The 19,990-nt window shown below is 38.2% G+C and overlaps 1 protein-coding gene across 6 annotated transcripts in view; it reads right to left on the reverse strand.

The window, feature by feature from the left end:
- MRPS5 (mitochondrial ribosomal protein S5) overlaps positions 1-19,990 on the reverse strand; it is a 65,415-nt gene that overhangs the window by 24,607 nt on the left and 20,818 nt on the right. For all 6 annotated transcript variants that reach the window (XM_040552321.1, XM_040552322.1, XM_040552320.1 and 3 more), the window contains exons 3-5: positions 13,668-13,793; positions 13,121-13,354; positions 8,390-8,424 (exon numbers count right to left, since the gene is read on the reverse strand). In XM_040552321.1, the coding sequence (XP_040408255.1) occupies positions 8,390-8,424; positions 13,121-13,354; positions 13,668-13,793 (395 nt within the window). The remainder of the gene's footprint in view (positions 1-8,389; positions 8,425-13,120; positions 13,355-13,667; positions 13,794-19,990) is intronic.

Genomic DNA, 19,990 nt, shown 5'->3' on the forward strand with positions numbered 1-19,990 from the left:
AAAGATGCAGGACCAGGACTCCCTGATCCTGTAGCCAAACCCCAGGATCTCCCTCTTTGAGGAAAGTTCTGTTCCAGGTGCTGGTACATAAGTGTCCTCACTCTAGTCACTCTGAGGCTACCCCAAGACAGCACCAAGGGGAGCTGGTGAGGGTGTCCTTTCTTCCGAGTCCGTAATTTCGGTTCCCCTTCCTGCCTCCGAGCAGATTGTTTCTCCTGTGATGGCCCTGGATCCTGCTACCTGCTATTGTCTCTCTGCCCTTCTTTGTGGGTGGACAGACAGGCCTTTTACCACATAAGGTAACAGTCAGTACTCTCTCCATCGTGGCCATTAGCAGAACAAATAAAGTACTTCTCTCTCTGAATCAAGACTTTGATTCAGTAGCTATAGACTCAGAGACAGGAAGATTAGAGCCATCCATCCTGTTCACTGGGTATATGTGCTCCAAGTACGCAGAAGTGGAGGAACCACAACACAGAAATAATCTGGACTCCTGTACCCCCCACTTGGTAAAGCAGATGAAAGTTTTTGTCCAGATATTTGAACAGTTTTTCACACAAGCTGACTCACCACAGCTCTGGAATAAACCCCAGGCACAGTTCTCATCCAAATTAGCAATGAGCCCAATTTATAGAGAAACTACAGACAAAACCAGGTTTGAGCTGATAGTTTTCCCCTGTCAGATGCATAAAACTCTGTCTTTTCTAACTCACTTGGAAAACAACGTAAGTCAAATGCCCTACTGTCACAGTGTGCGTCTAAATGTGGCTTTGTTCTACAGCTCACATCTGAGTACAGATCCTTTGGATTAACCCACAGTAATGCATGCTCACAGCCATGCTACACCTGAAATGGCTTTGCTTCCTTTTCAGAGGATGATTCATAATAATGGTGAATTATAACTCACTCAAAAGCTTCTGAATGTTCCAAATGCTAATGATTTCATCCATCCAGGCTGACAGGTAAGAGAAAGATTTAATTGTTTAATCAACAAAACCACTTGAAAGTGCCATCCCAAAACGTTACTTTAAAGACAGGCCAAAACTCTGAGAAATCCAGGAACATCAGTAACAAATTCTAGACTCTCCCCTCTGACCTCTCCTTCTTTCCTCTAACAGCTTGCTTCAGGTGCTATCTTAGAAATTGTCTGAAAATTTTCATTATCAGTCAAAAGACACTTGGTATCATCCAGGGAGCAGGAAACTTGCCTGCAGCTCTAAAAGCAAAATCTAGAGCTCTAATACCCCAAAAGTATATTTCAGCCAACATCTCATTTCAAGTAAATTATTACTCAGAGTATCGCGTATACCATATAATTTTTCAGTCAAGGATGTCAAACAACAGATCTTAGACACTGTAATTTCATGCAGCATTTCCTTTCATAAGCCTTTTTTATTATGTCCTTTGCAAAAACAATAGCTAGAAAACAATTTCCAATGACTTATAAAAAGAAACAAAGGCTTTTGACTGTGCCTTAAGAAATGTTCTCTTTGTCACAAGCGGTAAGACTACCGAGAATAATTCCGTGCTCCTAAAGCAAACACGTATGAAACGGTTTCTTGCTACTTCATGGAAAACTGTAACTGGTCTTACATTCTGCTTACGATCCCCTGCTGCAGCTAGACAATTCATTTTATTTAGTGGATACAGAATGCATGACTATAGAGCAATCAGTTAACAAGTTAGAAGTTTTCCATGCCTTCACATTCCCTACAGATACCTCTCTACAGTTCCGTGTACCTTTTTAACAAGCCATTTAGAAATACTGAAGACAAGGTCCTTGACATCATTTTGGCCCAACAAACCTTTGTTTTTCTGACTTTACCCCTGCTTTCCTCATTCCAAAATAAAGCTACTGTTCCTAAAGCACGACAATTCTGTGGTTTGGTACAGAAAGCCTAGTGGTTTCCAGTGTCCCCATTCCTGTACAGTCCCAAAACAGTCATTCTCCACACAACCAACCTCCACTCACTGCCCCCATCAATATCTGCAAACGGCTGGATTCAGAATGGCTAAGTTCAGGTACATTTAACCACAAGAACATGAACCTCCAGCCATTCAGCTGCTGCTAATCTTTTCCAGTTAGGCACACCTATCCCTACGTTGCACACTGGAAGGACAACCTACACCAGATGCAAGCTGTGCAGACCCTGCTCAGAAAACAGAATTTTTCTGACTGTTCTCTTCAGTTCTGCTTCTCCAAAGTGCTATGCAATAGTTGAGGTAAATGCTGCATCCAAACAGGTCTTGGGCAATAAGAAGCATGCCTGAATGCAGCTAGAGATAAGAGGGAAGGAACAAGCAAACAACCTAACTCACTTGACAGAAAATGCCAGCTTTATGAAATTACAGATTTTGCATGAATTCTTGCCCCATCAGGGCTCACTTACAAACTACCAATATTATGGTACAAATTTTGTGAAGCATACCCAATCTCAAGTCAATTCAACTAAGAATAAAGTCTATGAAGCTGGAGACAATATGGAAGAAAAAAAAGACAAGATTCAGGCAATAGCCTAGAATATGGCTTCACTTACTGCACACTATATTGATTATATTTAGTTATTGATTATAAGACAAATTATTGATTATAAGACAAAAACTACTCCTTGTCAAAGGCTTCTGTAGAGTTAATCACTAACTTGGTTCCTGGGAAAATATAATCCACATGCTTCTGACAATATCCATTTAATTACTGACTCAAAGCAATTTATTTTGATTTATTCTATGTTAGGAAGAACTAGTTATTTTTATTATGCCAGTGTTAAAAGGATCTCTTTTGTGTTATCTTCTTCCATCCTTTCCACACACTCTGAAAGTATAAAAAAACAAAAACCACCACTCCAAAAACACCCCCACCCAGGGCAACTAATTAAAAAACTATCAAAACCCATAAACAAATACCCAAAGGAAAGAAGTCCATATACAGTTTTACCTACAATGTAAGAGATAGAGAACCCTGAACTAAAATAGAATCAAAATGATTTTGGATTTCAAGGACTAGAATAATACCAACATCATACCACGCTCTATACATAAATCAAAGCACCAGTGTACTTTTATCTGCAGAAAACAACTTTTGCTTTAAGGATAGCATCAGCCTATTTACGTTGTGGCCTTCTGCACCATTTCCCTATGAAAAATGCATGTATTGCCTGACCTGAACTTTTTTTAATCAAGTCTATGCCTTTCAGTAATTAAAAATTTAAACACTAATGAGTGTTTCTTTTGTGTAAATAGGACAGTACAATACCCTAACCATCTAGCTGAAAAAGGGAATTATTCCACCACTGGGAAGGCTGCACTGACCCAGGTACAATGGGGCCATGCTTTCACAAAATAATTCAAGTAAATTGATCTTTATTAGAAACAGGTAACAAAAAGAAAAAAATGTGAAAACAATAACAAGTGATCAGAAGGCAGAGTTTTTGCAGCTGGCAAGTTCAGTGTCGGGTAGAAAAACAAACACATCCATCTTTTGCAAAGGACATTATTTATCATCATATCTCCTCCTTTAGAAGGTTCCTATTTGTGAAAGATTCAAAGGGACACTAACCTCATATTATATGCTTTCAGACCTTATCGATTACCAGGTTTCATTTTCTAATTTTCATCACACTACAACGCAAACACTGCCATATAACACAAGCCTTCATGTCGGCTTTTTTTTTTTTTTTTTAATATTAGTGTTACCATTCTGCTTTTGGAGGAAGATGACAAATCACTTGACGATGGATGATTCCTGAAATGATGCCTTCCCATTACAGTAAAAATGGCTTGCGTAATTTGTCAAATGGAACTGTAAATTTTAATGACTACTGTTATTACATTATGTTAAACGATAGTAAATATTACCAGTAGTTTTATTAACAGGACTTGTGTGGGGTGTTCAATACTGGGCCCTTCAATACAGAGGTGCCTTCCCACCATAGCCATCCCGTGATTTTGTGAAAGAGGTAGTCACCTGCTCCAAGAAGCAAGAAAGTCAACAGGAAATCCAGTAACAAAACCAATATGTGGTCCCTCGTACTGTCTCTCCATACCCAAAATACCTTTCTCTGTAATGTCCTTAGCTCTAGTTTAAATGAAAATCAGAGCTCGTCTGTACCCTATTCTTCAAGCAGGAAAAAAACAACAAAAAACAATCAAGTTAGCATTTCTGTTTCAAGAAAGCACTTTCAAAGTAATTTCTCTCTTTTTTTTTTTTTTTAAAGGGAGTACAGCCTTTTGGGCTAACAAGACAGCACAGCCTTTTTGGTAGCATAATCACAAAGGGAATTGGGCTTTTGCATTTTTGTTTATAGGACATTCCTTCAAAAATGGAATAGAAGTCCTGAGAACTGCTGAAAATCAAGACACAGAAGAAGAACAAATAGGCTTTCAGTGTCTTTCTGCAAAGTACAAAATTTCCAAGCAAATATTTTAACCTCCTGTATTGTCATGAAGACAAAGATAATGGAAAAGACACATAAAAATAGCATCACATATGCCATCTACTTAAAGTAAGAATGCTAACGGGACCTGTTTATTTCAAAACTCATACTTGTTACCAGAAAATTATATGACTCAATTTTCTTGGGCTCATTGCTGGATATAGAAATTTTTGCTGCTGCTTTTATTTTTCGTGCAAAAACAACTCCTACTTTCTCACACTGCAACAGTACAGCCCCAGCCTGCCTCTGAAATGCTTTTTTGTTATTCAGATATAACAAAGCAGTGAAACAGATTTCTATAGCACATGGAAACATCGCATAGCAACCCATTTTGTTGTTTAATCTAACGTATTTTAACTGTAAATAATTATGCAGACACAAAATGGCCAACTTGAGTAAATACCTCATATAGTATCCAAACTGGCAGGCAATTGGGACATGTCACAGTAACAAAGGAACTGCCACTTTTCTCCTATGTGCCCTTTCAATTAACTGAAAACACTGAGACCTGCAGGGCTTATTAGGGTTGTAACACTTAGGTGTAACAACTGCAGCAGAAGTACAATCTAAATAAAGCCAAAAGCCAATTTTATTCCACGTTAACTTAAGTATTAAAAAATAAACGTCAAAATCAGTGAGCTAGATGTCAGGTCCTGAGACAACAAAACTCTTCATCCAGTTTCAGAGCCCCTGACAGCAGGGACACTTGGGAAGTGGATAGCCTTGGGAGAAGTGAAACCTATTTTGTTACTACACTCAGGGAGCAGGGATAGAGTTGACACTTCCCCCCTTAGCAGTATGGGGAAGGGGAATCGTGTTCCAACGCGGAAAAAGGAGGAAAGATTCGTTGTTGTACTCCCTTCAGTCTTCAAACAACTGGCAGATATGAGCAAGGACCTAGTGGGGCTAAACCCATCATTTTGCGAGGACAGAAGTTCCTTACTGAGGAATTTTGCATGTTAAAATAAGAACCCATTAAATGTGTATCGTGCAATTCAGGACCTCTCACTGATGCTTGCTTAAATATTCATTTTTCTTGCATTTAAGATTTTCAATGTAATCTCAAATATATTATTAAATGGGAACTTGATATGTAAATGGAGCAGATGATCCATCAGATGATCAAAATAAGCTGGTAATTGTCTGAACCATTTGATTTTCCATCTGACTTTCAGTAGTACCATCTTTTAAAAGCAGTTTTGGGGAATACCAATGTATGCACACCAGCATATACTATAAGGTATAGAGGCATGCAACGTATTTTTTATTGTGACAAACCACCTGTGACATTAAGTGCAAGTTTGCTACTCGTTCTATTTTGTCATCTCTTTTCTAGGCACCAGTGACAAATTTGGTAAGAACATAGAGATATTTGAGAAAAAAGCACCTGATTTCAAACTTGTAGGTAGGCAAGCACAACAAAAACAGGACACAGAATTAAAAATGAACTGTGTGTTCTCTTAAGATTTAAACTAAGCTCAGTAATGGAAAAAATACTGCTTATTAAATTAACTTTCAAATGCCTTTAATTTCATCTTGTTCTTGTGCATACCAGTACCACTTCACTTATTCTGTTGGTGACTTTAACAAGTCAAAGCTAATCTGAAATAGCAAGTTAGTTCTTAAAATAGAGACCACTATGTGACAGTACATGGTAGCGTGCAGAGAAAGTACGGTTCCTTCCACAAAGGGCATTGCTAGTCAACTTCAGTAGTGGAATACAAGATGATGTGGTGTAAGTGAAACTAAACAGAAGTTCACAGATACAGTGGAATAAACGCCATGTCTGGACACATGTACAACAGAATACCAGCTAAAAATACAGGCAATATTTCACAGAACTTTTTTATAAGTGAAGCTGTAATAATGACAAGAGTAAAGTGATGAACGGTCATCTCTACCCACTTAAAATCATGTAATAAACAACTTATTATACCGTCACTATTTTACAATGATAAAAGTGTGTCGACATTCATATTAAGCAAGGACACTCACTATGCATCTATCATAGGATGTGTATAGATCCAGGTTAATACTTTGGCTCTCAGATAACGGTTAGAAATTAAAGGAGTCTCTTTTCAATACAGCAGCTAGACATGAATATTTTTTCCAATAATGAAGTAGATAAATACTAATTGCAAATAAGATTCTGATGATAACCCTGAACGGGACACAAATCTAACAATCAATTTCATCTGTAGGTATGTAAGCAATATGAGAACGTTCTAAAGTGACAAGTTTATGCAATTACATTAAACTCAAAGCCACTGGGTTGATTTATGCCCAGAGTATTCATGTAACAGGGTTTAATTCAATATATCAAAAGCACAATCCAAATTTTGACAAAAAGTGCTTTGGTATTCATCCCACTTCATGGTGCTGCTCTTGCCACCTTGCTTAACGGCTCCCAGCCCCTTCTCCTTCACCAAAAATATCAATACTTAACATTAAAATCTTGGCTGAACCTTACCAATTTGATGTCCCCCAACTGGAAGTGGTAAGTTTGCCATACCTTGCTGGGTTTTGCTTTCTGATAGCTTGGGCATTTTAGCAAAGTGTCAAGTCCTTTTAACACATTAGATATTTAAAGAAAACAAAACGAAACCCAATGACAAGAAAAACAGATTTTGAGATTCAGCTGCATAAAACACTGACAGAGACAGAAATTACTTGGCCACAGCTACAAGTCTCACTAAAATTAGGACGTAAATAGAAGAGAAGGGAATGTGCAAGGACAGAGGGCAAGTACTGTTCTCACTTCCAGAGCTACTACCTTTTCCGGATGCTGTGCATCATTTGATTCTGGACTGGTAGCAAATGAATCACAAGAAATCAGCTTATTTCTGAAGTCATGATTCTCCCTTCTAGCTTCTGCTAGTTCTGTGGTTTCCACAGCAACTAATGCATTCAAAATGAGACAGAAACTAATTAGATAAGTGATAGGTAGGCATAAAATACCTTGTGACAGCATAAGCATGCATAGTACTAATTGTTACTGGTCTGCTTTGGAATGAGTTGCATCCTCCAATGGCTTTACCACTGAGAAATAACAAAGGTCCACATATCTGCATTACCAATGCTTTACATTTCACCATTATAAACTATTATTAATGGATTATCTTGTTTTCTAAACAAAAATCTACCTTTATAATTTTTAATAAGCACTTTCTCCGACTACATTCTGAGTGGTGTTTCTGTTGAAATCATTATTAAGAATTTGGGTCTTCAGAAGAGCTTTTTTTTTGGGGGGTGGGGGTGGGGGTGTGTGTGTCAATGTTAAGGACCTTAACCTTTAGCCTGAAGTTTTGCTGCTACGTATTTTTAAGTGAGCTGATGCAGTATGATCCATCTAGAAACGAGGAAGGATGGAAGCAAGATTTGCATTAATCCAGTCAAAACCATCATCCATAAACCGTCAGTAAGCACAATAATGCAGTAGATATAAAACCATGAATGGGAAATTTTGTTGGAAAATTTTTCCCAGAAGATAGAAATATCATAGGTTAAGACATCTAGGACAGATGAGTATTGTATTAACCAAGACACGCAAAATAGGATCTTCATCCCACCTGCTCTCAATCTTGTCTTCCCAGTCCTCCCTGCTTTGTTTCATTTATTTATCTTGAAAAGCAGAACTACACAATTTGCTACATATAATTGTTTGAGAACTAATGCTAACACTTTACTAGGTTCCCAATTATGGTTGCATGTGAACTGTTAAAGCTTTATCTGCAGGCATTTGCCACTTCAGAGTCACTCAAAACAGTCTTTGTATTAGCTCAACAGAGAAGTCCCCAATGAAAAGAATAATAGATTACATCATGCAGTTAAAACAAAACACTAGACTAACTCCTATTGCTATAAGACTGACTTAGCAAAGACAATTAAATAAGTGCAAGCCCCATATAAAATAGCTGTAACTATTTAAAGTCCTTTAAGAATTTTGTAATGCTTACCTCAATGACTCTTGTTTCAAAATCTTCGTAAGTTTCTGTTGGGAGAAAAATAGTGTCTTACATTTCCTTGTATTAATTCCTTATCAGCAAAGCTCCCTGCAGATTGTATAATTTAAAAAGGACACGATTTTTATGTAGCTGTTTATCTCAGCAGTGAGCAGAAAAGGTAAGAATAATTTGAACACATATCTAAAGTGAGCATTATTAGTTGCTTCCTTTTAAATAGAGCTCGAATATATTTTGTAGCTTGACTCCATTCGTTTTCTCTTTTAGAATAAACTCAGAGAGAAAATAAAGTATAACTCATTTATAAAGCGTGCTTTTTTCATTTCTTGAGTAAAAATCAATATCAGTACAAAAATCTAGCTTAAATAATATCCAGTTCAAATGATAACTTCCAGAAGGTGTAACATCACTCTTGTTATAACTACAGTACAGCTCCTGTTATAATTAAGGGATGAAGAGCTGTTAAATACATTCACTGTGCTTTGTTAGGGACCCCAGTCTCTAACTGCGATCAATATTTTATCTTTTTAAGTATTGTGGCTGCAGGGGAAGTAAGACGGAAATAGTCTCCAAAGACTGTCCAACCTAAATAACCAGCATGGCACACAGGAAGAAAAATAATCCCCTTTTAAATGGTAAAGCAAGACATACTAACTTAACTGCTTTGTCTGAACATCCCACAGAAAGCAGTAACAAAGATGATGGAACAGCTGAGATGAGCTCAGAATCTGTCCAATACTTTGACCACAAGCTAAGCTACCCAACCTCTCCCAATTAAACCTGAAACTCTCTTTTGAAAATCACTGCCAGCCAGCACTTACACTGAAGAATTTTTATTAAATTATATCTGATATTGTTCCTAATTCTCTCCAGCTGTAGAAATGCTACTAAAAAATAACTGTCCACAGCATGTTATATAAAAAACAAAAATAGTTTGGGCTTTTGCTGGCTGGCAATGCAAATTGCCTTCTTCCCAAAATACTGCTCTAAAAGTGTTAAAAAGACAACACACACAAACACCCTCGTTTCATGTACAATGAGCAAAGGCTGTACATGGTTAAAAGCTAAGAAGTTGAATCACCAAATAGGTAAACAGGTCACTTCCACCATGGCAATACTATTCCCCAGTATTATTCAGAGTATTCTGAACTTGTATTAGACAATCATATTTGTAATTTCTTTGATTCCCTTTTTCTTGATACATATTTCTGTGAAATTCCAGAGAGGATAAAAAAACACAATCACTTCAAATTATCAACAACCATGCAGCCAGACTTTTTTTTTCCTCACCTCTTTCAATTTCAAATGCTACCTGAAAAAAAGTCTTTGCAATCAAAGACAATTACAGCCTCATTCATTTTGTCCAGTTATAGTTAAGGTGTTTTCTATTGTTTCCCTGTCATGTCTGCCTTCAAGTCTTTTCATCGCAGCGGTAATAATAAGAGCTGTGTTCAGGTCTATGTTACATATTCGGCTGTACTTGGTGAACACATCCTTTTCACTGCACGAAAATTTCAAGTTTTTGCTCTGTCATTAGAAGGGACTTCAAAGGAATGACATTTTCAAAATGTCTTAGGAAATTGTGGGGTAGGAAAGAACAAGAACAGCGCGGAGCTCTAGGCGTGAAAAACCATCTGTACGTACTGCCACCAAGGATGGCAAGTAAAGGGAGAGGGCACAAAACTACACAAACAGAAGCCCCCTCAGGTCTCATTCAAGGGTCTTCACCCTGACACACACTGTGAGTAAAGCTTGGTTTTAGAAAAAAAAAAGAAAAAATTGAAGACAATGAAGTAAGATGCAATGTCTCAATATAAGCAGCAGAATAAATAGGAGACCCTCCCGACCTCCTGCTTTTCCAATTTACTTTATTAACTAGAGCTTTCAGTATTTACAGCTTTAGAAGCCAGTGCTAACTAAAGCACTTAATATTTGTTGTATTTGGTATAGTCACAGCAAGAGTCTGGAGAAAGGCTTGGGGGCCTAAAGCAGCATGGTGGTGAAGAGAATCAGAAGCTTCACCAGATGTTGCTTGATCATTTACACAATCTCCATGACTATTACAAACATGATCATCTCAGCACAATTTAGAGAACTGCTGGTCTACAAGAAGTTCAGAGAAGAGCATGCAAATGCCAACCATCAGGCACCCTGTTCCCTCTCTGAAGCCTCTTCAGCTGCAAAGCAACTCCGTCAACTTGGCTGAAAAATAATTTTATTTCTAACTGGAAAAAAAAAGTTCTTTCTCTACTCATAACTAACACAGTAAGTAATGGTGAAGTGGGAAAAGATCCTCCTGCAAGAACAAAGCACAAAGAATCAGGCTGTCCCCGAATATATGCAAATATATTTTTCCCCAAAACAAAGCAGTCGGTTTCAACCAAATTTGTCATATGTCAAAGGCTCACAACAGTGAGGTTCTACAGATTTCTCCTGTACTTGTTTTTGTTAGAAAATATGAATGCTGCTGAAGAGAAGCTGCATTACATGCTAAAACTGTTACCGGAGGATCTAGCAGCAGAATACCAGGAAGGGCTGAACTGCAGGATCTCAAACTGAGGGAGTCCCGCCATGCCCCAGTCTCAGGACAAACAGATTCACTGGGTTTGACGGTTTCAGGTCTATTCCTTCTACCACTTTGACAGTGCTTTGCACATAGCCAATGTCCCCGTTCCCCTGAAAATCATTTAATTCCTCTGAATAAAGATGCTGACAGAATTGTGGGGAACTGAAAATCCCCACAGTTTTTAAACAGATTAAAAGGAAATTGGTGTGTGCTAATCAGAAACTGCTTTTCTCAAGCACGTTTATAATACTGGCTGACGGTTTCATTTTCCTATTTTTATTGTAGTGCCCTTTCCTCTTCTTGGCAGAGCTTGACCTGACTACTGCAGCACCCACAGAACCAACTTTAATGCAAGTAACCAGCCTCAGTAATATCAGCCACACTGAAAGCAAGGAAAACACTGGGGAGTAGAATTCATGCATACATAAACGTTGTTTGCAACAGCCGCCACTTCTTTTAACAGAATGAACTACTTGAAAATACATTTGAATTTAAAAGCAACATAGCCTTGCATTTAAAGCACAGAACCAGAACCGTGAAATCTTCTTGACTTTCCTCTATATTCCACCAATGATTTATGGGGAATTCATTAACTTCTCAAATCTTTATTTTTCACTTGTAAGATTCAGGTGACAGGCTGCCTCATCCATTGTCATGTCACCACCTTCCATGCAACATTTGCTTTCAAGGTAATAAAATGAAATGCTGGTAAGCGAACACAGGAAATCTTATTTATATACAGCAGCATTATGCTGATATTAAAATGGAATCAGTTATTCTTAAAATCAAGGATAAACAAGAAAACCCTGAAGAGATTGGAAAGCAAGATCTCTATAAATTCACAAGGTATGTTGTTTTCCTGCCTTAGACACCATAGCAACATAAGCCACAAAATTAGCTATACCAGCTACAGGAATTGAAAACCTGGGAAGGGAGTGGAGAAGTAGAAAACAGCATCAACAGGATGAATTTACAAGAGGAAAAGCTACAAAATGCCAGCATGACTTCAGTCCATGTGGACAATGGTATTAGATCATCCTGGAAAGACCATGCTCCTGCTGCCTTATGGCTTGCTGCAAAGCACATCTCGATTTTGTATTAACATCTAAAAGATGTCACCAGAAAATACTCACAGACAGAAAGAAACTAATAAACAAAGCACCAGGCAGAGTGAGCAGCAACTGTGACTGCAAAAAGATCAGATAAAAATATAATTGCAATCCACAGATGTAATTCCCTATTTATGAGGAAACTCCCATTTATGGGACATATGTTCCAAGATCACAGCTTTCACCAGGAGAACATATTCCTGGACAGAGAGAACTCTGAAAACATGAACCAAGCTTAACTTTTAGAATGACCGGAGTCTGCAACAAGCTTGAAAAAAGTGCTAGAAAACATCAACTGTCATATTTGCCTCATCTGACTATAAAAGTCTGAAGAAAAATTGCAATAAATATAGAAGCATCATGAAGTGCTTCACAAGGGAAACTCAGCTGAATATGAGTAGCAGCTTATTTTTATATTTAATTAGTTGAAGGGGGTTAGGTTTTTCATTGTTAAAGCTAACAATTTTTTTAGTGGTCTAATGAACAGCACTGTAAAAAAAAGTTCACCTGTCCACTTTACATATATGACCTCTAATTTCACTATGATATTTAACTAGACACCACATAAGGAAAGAACTTCTATTAGCTACATTCAAACCACAACATCTTAAACCATATTTCACTATTTGAGTAGGAAAAAAAGGTTGATTTACCTCACATGATCCTTTACGAAACTATACAAAAGCACAGCTTAAGAAAATTGACGAACACAAAACATATTTCCATTCTTTAAGACTCCTATAACAGTCTATAACATAATGCAGTATTCTATATCACAGTACAACTTTAGATAGTCCATAACATAAAATAATAATCTAACAGCTATATTAAATTAAGCAGTGATTTAAAACATTTCACTTGTGTAAGTACTTGTTCTTTGATTGAGCTGCCTTAATTCATGCATTGGCATATATGTGTAGACGAAAAGGCACATAAGAGAAGTTATAAAATGGATTTTCAATCACAGGAAAATTCTGGATCTTGCTTTTTCCCAGCCCTTTATCACAAAGGCTACGTAAGAACTAAGAAAGATATTCAGTCTTTTCTTACCTCCGTTAGGACCTGGGTCAGGAGGATCCAGAATGACACCTCCCCAACACTTTCCACTCCATCCTCCCTCTCTCTTAACTTTTATTTTTCTTCTCTTCTCCCATGTATCTCTCTGCTGAAGAATTTCAGACTGAATTCTCTCTCGTTCTTCTTTTTTTCGTTGGGAAACTGTCTGTACCATCCCACTTTGCATTATAGGAGCATTAAGACCAGGCCAGAGAAAACCAGAACGTCCTTGAAAATAACAGGGAAAAAAAGTTTTATGCCAAACTAGTACTGAAATAATGAACACTGTAAAAATGCAATAAAATGGAAGGTTCTTGCTTATTTGAAGTGTTTTCTGTGACACAGAATTTGTATTTAAAAACAAAAAATAGCATTAAACAACCATATCAGGATTTTTTTTTTTTTTTAAGAAAAAAAATATATATATCAAGCTGTTCTGATGCCACAGAAATTAACAGCAATTTATTGATTTGTTAAATCAAAAAAACATTACACATGAAGAGGTCAAGACATTTCTTCAGCCCTTCATTTGTGAATCTACCTTCTCCGATCTCCTGGCCTCTATTGAGATTCTTTTTTAGCTTCTTCTTCCTTCTCTTCCCTCTTCCTTTCTTTACTCCCACACCAGTCTCTGCCAAAGCTCCTTTCCAGAGCTCATCAGCTGTCACTGAAATGAGAAAGCTTTCATAAGTAATATACAAGTACATCTTATATTGGAAATTGAAGCTGAACAAAAAAACCCTACCTTGAAATGTTAACCCTACTTTGATTTTTGCTGGGATTTAAACTGTGGGATTACTGCCTTGCTAAGAAAAGAATTTCCTACTACATGCACATATATCTGCTGCAGAGACGTGCCTCTACCCCTGATGACTGCAATCAGATATGCTCAGAGCTAGGTGAATTGGTTTTAAAAGGATTTTCAGAATCAATTTAAGGGCAAACATTTTTAACCACTAAGGTATTAATTCCCAGGTCAATAAAAGACAACCATTCATTACTAACTCAGATCAGCAATACCTACAAGCACTTAACCAAAGACAAATATTGATGAGAGTCAACCTCAGTCACTTTTAAAAATACCTAAACCCGCTTTAAAAAGCCACAAAAGACAAGAAATTAATCAGCAGCATAGATCTGCTGATGTTCTCATAAAACACAAGGTCCTGATGGCTGACGTAAGAGCTGGGTGGACAAAGGAATGCAAGGCACTCTGTGCATCCTCATCGCAGAGCTCTTCAGCTTTGGTTGGCCTCCTCATTCCGTGACCGTGCAAGACACCCACTGCCTTCAGATGTTTGGGCCAGCCAACCTCCAGATGTCCCATCCAATCTCAGCCATTCTCTGATGTTTCACCCAACGTACAAGAACATGGCTAAGGAATCATGCGTTTGATAATTAACTCGGGAAGCTCTGCCATATTGACACCAAGGTGAGGGACAGCAGTGAGCCAGGCTTTCGAGAACTACTGCTTAGTACCCAGCTTTATTTTTGTATTAAGCTTCTGTATGGTGTCAGGGCGGCTCTCTCAAAGGCACGACGCTCACCATTCCAGCCAGAAGTCCTTATCCAGCTGGGATGCATAACTGATTCTTTCTGGAGAAGCACAATCCTGAACAAAGCAGTCGGAGCTCAGTACAGCAGAAAGCAGGGAAATACAGGGAAAAACAAAACGCTACAAGTCAAAGAAGCTACCAAATACTATGCTCTCAATGTAGGAAAGAACAGAATGGCCTAAAAAGTCATGACATACCCCCAGCCAAATATCGTAGGAGCAGCACAAGAGGCTTCACAGCCAAAGCAAGCACTGCAGACTTCACGCCGGGCTAGAGAAGTGAAAATGCCCTGTGACTGCACCTAACAGCAACATTCATCATCACGTATAATTTTTGCCTCGCAGTATATATATTTGCTCCCGGGTAGGCTCTGAAAAAGAAATCTCTCGAAAATTACACTTTTTCTAGACATTCAAGTGAACCCCAAGGTCATGGTTAAAAAAAAATATAGTAACGTTTAGTTTGACTGCTGAGCAGGACCAAAACACCACCTAAAGAAACCTTCAGCTGCACAGCACTCAGCAAACGTCACTTACTAAAAGACAAGCTGTGACAGATACAAGACTCTCTACAAGTAGCAAATACTACCCTAAAGTACACTGAATTACAGTTCAATACAGACAAAGGCTGGTGGTAAGGAGGTGATGTATGACGTGGCTTTTCAAGTTCTTAAAGCAGACTATAAGACTGTGGCATGAGCTGGAAGGTTGATGACGGATCATGTTAAGCTTCTTAGTTTATTCAGAAAACATTGCATAACTAGCAAATTCATTTTTTAAAAAAATAATAATCCTGCTAGCCTAGAAACATGGAATTAAAATAAAGGTTTTCATGTGTTTCTCTGCTGGGTTATTTTTAAACTGGAGCAGTTCCCCAGTCTTCAGTTTGTGTGGCTTCACAGAGGGTCACAACAGCTTCCAAGGAGGCTGCACGGGGGCAGGAACCAGCAGCTGGGAGACAAGAACAGGGAGCTCCTGAGCTGGTAAGGCACTCAAAAAAAGAAAAAAAGAAGAAACAGCTTTTGAACTGTACTCTAAGTAACACTGCTTAATCCCCATACAGAGAAAGTAGCAGAAGTCACAGGGTAAGGAGAATGCACTGTACCAAAGGAGAGCAGTCTATGCCAACGGATCCAGCACAATGAGGTCGAACAGAGCCTCGTTTTGGCCCCAAGCACCGCACATAATCTGATAACATCAGAACGAGAGGAAAACGACACACTTGGTACCAAAGTGCAGTTCATTTAATCAACCTATGACAGTATCATCATGTGTTTGGAAAGCAGCAGTATTTAATGAAACGCATCGGAAGCCTGCAGGCTCCAGAGCTGAGAGCTCTTTATAAGATGGCAGATATCAGACTGACTTTAAGACAAAGTGATGAGAATGGAATATGGAAGGGATAAGCAATGTCCCCACCACTGTAATCTTACGGACTTTCGCCTACGACAGACAACACAGCAACAAAGAAAACTGTAATGTGACTTGGCACCGAGATGACTGGAGAGCACATACAAAGATAAGGCAGGAAAAAGCTCTTGCAGTGGAGAAAATAACCCGACAGAAATGAGGATCGCTGTAGTGCTTTTTACATTTGCAGAGAAACTCTAAGATGAAGACAGCACAGTAGGTATGCCGTCTGTAAATGATTTGAGGTCTTACCTTTATTTTGTTTCTGCAGCAGCTCGGTAAAATGGGAAGCTGCAGGTGCTCCTCCACCACTAAAATAGCCTGTCATGAAACCCACCACACATTTCTAGCCAGTTACTGAAAAACACATAGCTACTAGCCAAAATAAAATCTCACACATCACACACTTACATTTTATGGCCAGGAAAAAGATCCACTATTGAATTTTGCTGCAAGCACGCTTTATGCGAGCTGATCGCCAACAACCACCGATAGTAAGCTTTAAAGATGCCACTTTATTTTACTTCATCTACATAAAAGGTGTAATATTTTGAAAAGGATTTTGTTTTGTGCCTTTTTATACTATACCCCAATTTCAGAAACCAGATAGCCTACTTCTTACTTCAGAGGAAGATGTATATTAGATCACACCTCAGTAATTCACACGTATTTCCAAAACAGCTTGCTGAAAACCATATTAAAAAAATAACAAAATCCATGACCCTGATAAACTGAGATTAAAAGTAGATTTCTTTGCCTCCTGGAAGATGAGAGCTCCCAGCTTGCTTAAAATATAAGCTACAAAAATGGAATGACAAATAGCAGTAAATCGGAAAATAGAAGGGAATAAAATTGGAAGAAAGGATTAACTTAGTGAAACGGCTAAATAGGCTCACTTCTTCCACTTATACAAGCAACTTTCGCTTAATTTTTTTCCATGACAAATAGTCTTGCGGCAGAACACCACCACAGATCCAAAGACATTAATATTAATGATGTAGTAAAAAAAGAAAAAGGATGTTATAATAAACTCGCTCGCTTCACTGCACTGCTTCCTGCTAATGCCATTACGTCTACGTATCTGTACTACCTTAAGGAACTTTATAAGGTCTTTCCAATCGCTAATGTTCACTTCCAGACTTAAGCTTGGAATAAAAAACTTTTGGTAGCAGATGAATTCCAAAATGGTATGGTATCTCAAACATTTCCCTTTTCCAGTCACAAAACAAAAACAGAATTTGGAAGAAAAATACTCTACTCAGATGAAATATGAAAAAGCATCTCCAAGGGGAATGCTTACATATTCTATTACAAGTTGCAAGATAAATTACATAGTCTAGACTCAGCTGCTTAATGACCGCAAGTAGACAGTTTTTCTTGGAGGAAGGTCAAAGGCTTATCAACTCCTCTAGGAACCAAGGCATCACAAAACCTCACTGTACTCAAGTGCAGAGAACATTTCCTTGACCTTGTCTTCTCTAATGAACACATGCTTCTCCATCTCCCCAAGAGAGAATGCGCTATTGTATCATTTACAAGCGGCAAAAGCAGCTGAACAAACTCACAGAAGAAAAAGCCACCTAGAGCTATAAACACAACAAATTCCATGCCATAAATCATTGAAAGTTGTGAGGGTTTTGTGAAGAGTCATCCCTGCATGCTCATTCAGTTCTTCCTTTCTTTCCTCCTTGAGCTCCTAAAAAACCCCACATATTTCTATCATCTCGCTGCAACTTGAAACTCTGAGGGCTGATTAAGAATAGACCAAGCATTGCAGAGGTATGAAAAGTGAGTGAAGGGCGCGCCCTCAAGCTGGTCTTTAGGTATTATCTGACATGGGATGAGAATGGAGAAAACAGACTGTCACTTAATCATACAATTTAGCACCTTGGAAAAATCAATCACTACGACAGTGCCCTTGTAAGTTATGTACATTTCCATTATGGTAAAATAACTCCTAAAATATTTTTAATTCTAAATTTTAGTCAGTTTTTAAGTCATGCCAGCCTACAAAACGTCCCAGTAAGAGGTCACTGTATGGTTTGGTAGATTGGATTCTGTGCCTCAGCTTTCATGCTAAATTTGTTTTTTTGTAATAATTTCATGGCTACTACACAGTCATGAGATGCTCAGAATCAATTACTGAAGAGCAAGACAAACATGCCAATTCAGGAAAAAAAAGTTACTTAAAGAAATTAGAGAACACAGACAAACACTCTGCACAGCTTGTTTCCACAGTGGCCAGGGAAAGTCCTCAAAAAAAAAAAAGCAACCCTCGTGTCTTTCTGATAGGTAATATTTTCACGGGCAGTGTACCAACTGTGCACCTCTTGCAAATATTCCGTAGCTCAACATGAAGTTGCTCACAGCACTGAACAATATTTTCAATAGCTAAAGCAGCATTGGACTGTAAGCTGATTCCACAAGCGCACCATCCAGGACATGGAAGGATCACCCACCACAGCCCTTAAGATGACTTAAGGGAGCGTAGGTCCCCGTGCTGCAGCACCTGAACAAGAAGGATGCTCTCTTGCAGTGCACTGCCAGGTGAGAAGTTCCTCACCAGGAATTCTCAAGTATTTTTTCTGCTGCTAGACACAGTAACCTTGAGAATAGTTGGTGCCTCTGATTTCTAAGCCTCTGATCTTAAGCTTTAACTAGATACAAAGCCTGAGAAACCCAAGATGATTTTCAGTCTCAAACGTATGTGGTTTGATGTATCTTCCATTAGTTTTCTTCTCTCCTTGTGTAACAAGTGTAAGTTCCTGGTGCTTCAATTTTGTCTGCATAATTAGCCAAAAACTTCAGAATATTTCTGGTTATAGATGGTTTTATTAGGAAACAAAGCAGCATATGGGCAGCAGAAAACATAAAAGACCAAGGCACTGAAACAACATTTACAATTATTCAAAGAATTACCTAAGAACAACAACAACAAAAAATTAAACATAGCTCCCAAAACACTTGTCCAACTCTCCCTCTCCCTGCTGGAGAAAGAAAGGAGAGAGAAGAGACTGGCACACAGCAGGCTACATGAACTGCTCTAACCATTTAGAATTTCGTAATGAACTGCAATCTAAATCACTGAGGTCAGGAAAAGGAGTGCTCAACTATATATTTAAATCTGGGCCTTACAATGTCTTACCTTCTCTCTCCACAGGCTTATAAAGAGTGCTTAATAACAATAAACAAAGCTACAAAACAGTTGATACAGAAGTGCTGCGCAAAAACATATGTAGACCACCTGTCATAAGAACAAAACCTACAACTCATTTCAGTGGTTGAACATGATGCAAACAACCTAGATGTCACTTCTGATTGCATTAACTTTTACTTCCAAGCAGAATACTTATTCATAGCTGCAGACAGTCTCAGAATTACATGAAACATTTAACTCTGGAACAACAGAGGTGAAGCATCTCAAACAAAGATGGAGTATGATTTTATATCCCTTCATAATCTTAAATTGAACTCAACTACTATTCAAAAACTGTCAACTGAGTCCATACCACCATTTAGTCCTGGCAAACTAGGTTTCTAATACAGGATTTTTCCTGTTTTAGACATGGAAATCTTATCAGCCTGTTTAAAGATACTTACAGGAACAATTCAACTCCTTTACTAATTCAAAAGAGAATATTGTACAGATAATACAAATAGATTTATGAGAGAAAAATGGAATAATTGCATATTAATAGTGGATGACTTATTTATAAAACAAGAGATTCTAAAGCCGTTTCTGAAATGTGTGTTCATCCCAGATGAGATCTGCCCTTGCTCCAAACTGCAACTGCCTGCCAACATGTGACACCTCAACTTCTTCACTGCCTGTCTGATCCCTTCCTGCAAGCAGAAAAGCTGGGGTAACTTCCCAGTAACTGGAAATACTGCATACTGCA

The sequence above is a fragment of the Cygnus olor genome, chromosome 3 (assembly GCF_009769625.2).
Source record: "Cygnus olor isolate bCygOlo1 chromosome 3, bCygOlo1.pri.v2, whole genome shotgun sequence".
In the NCBI taxonomy this organism is placed as follows: Eukaryota; Metazoa; Chordata; class Aves; order Anseriformes; family Anatidae; genus Cygnus; species Cygnus olor.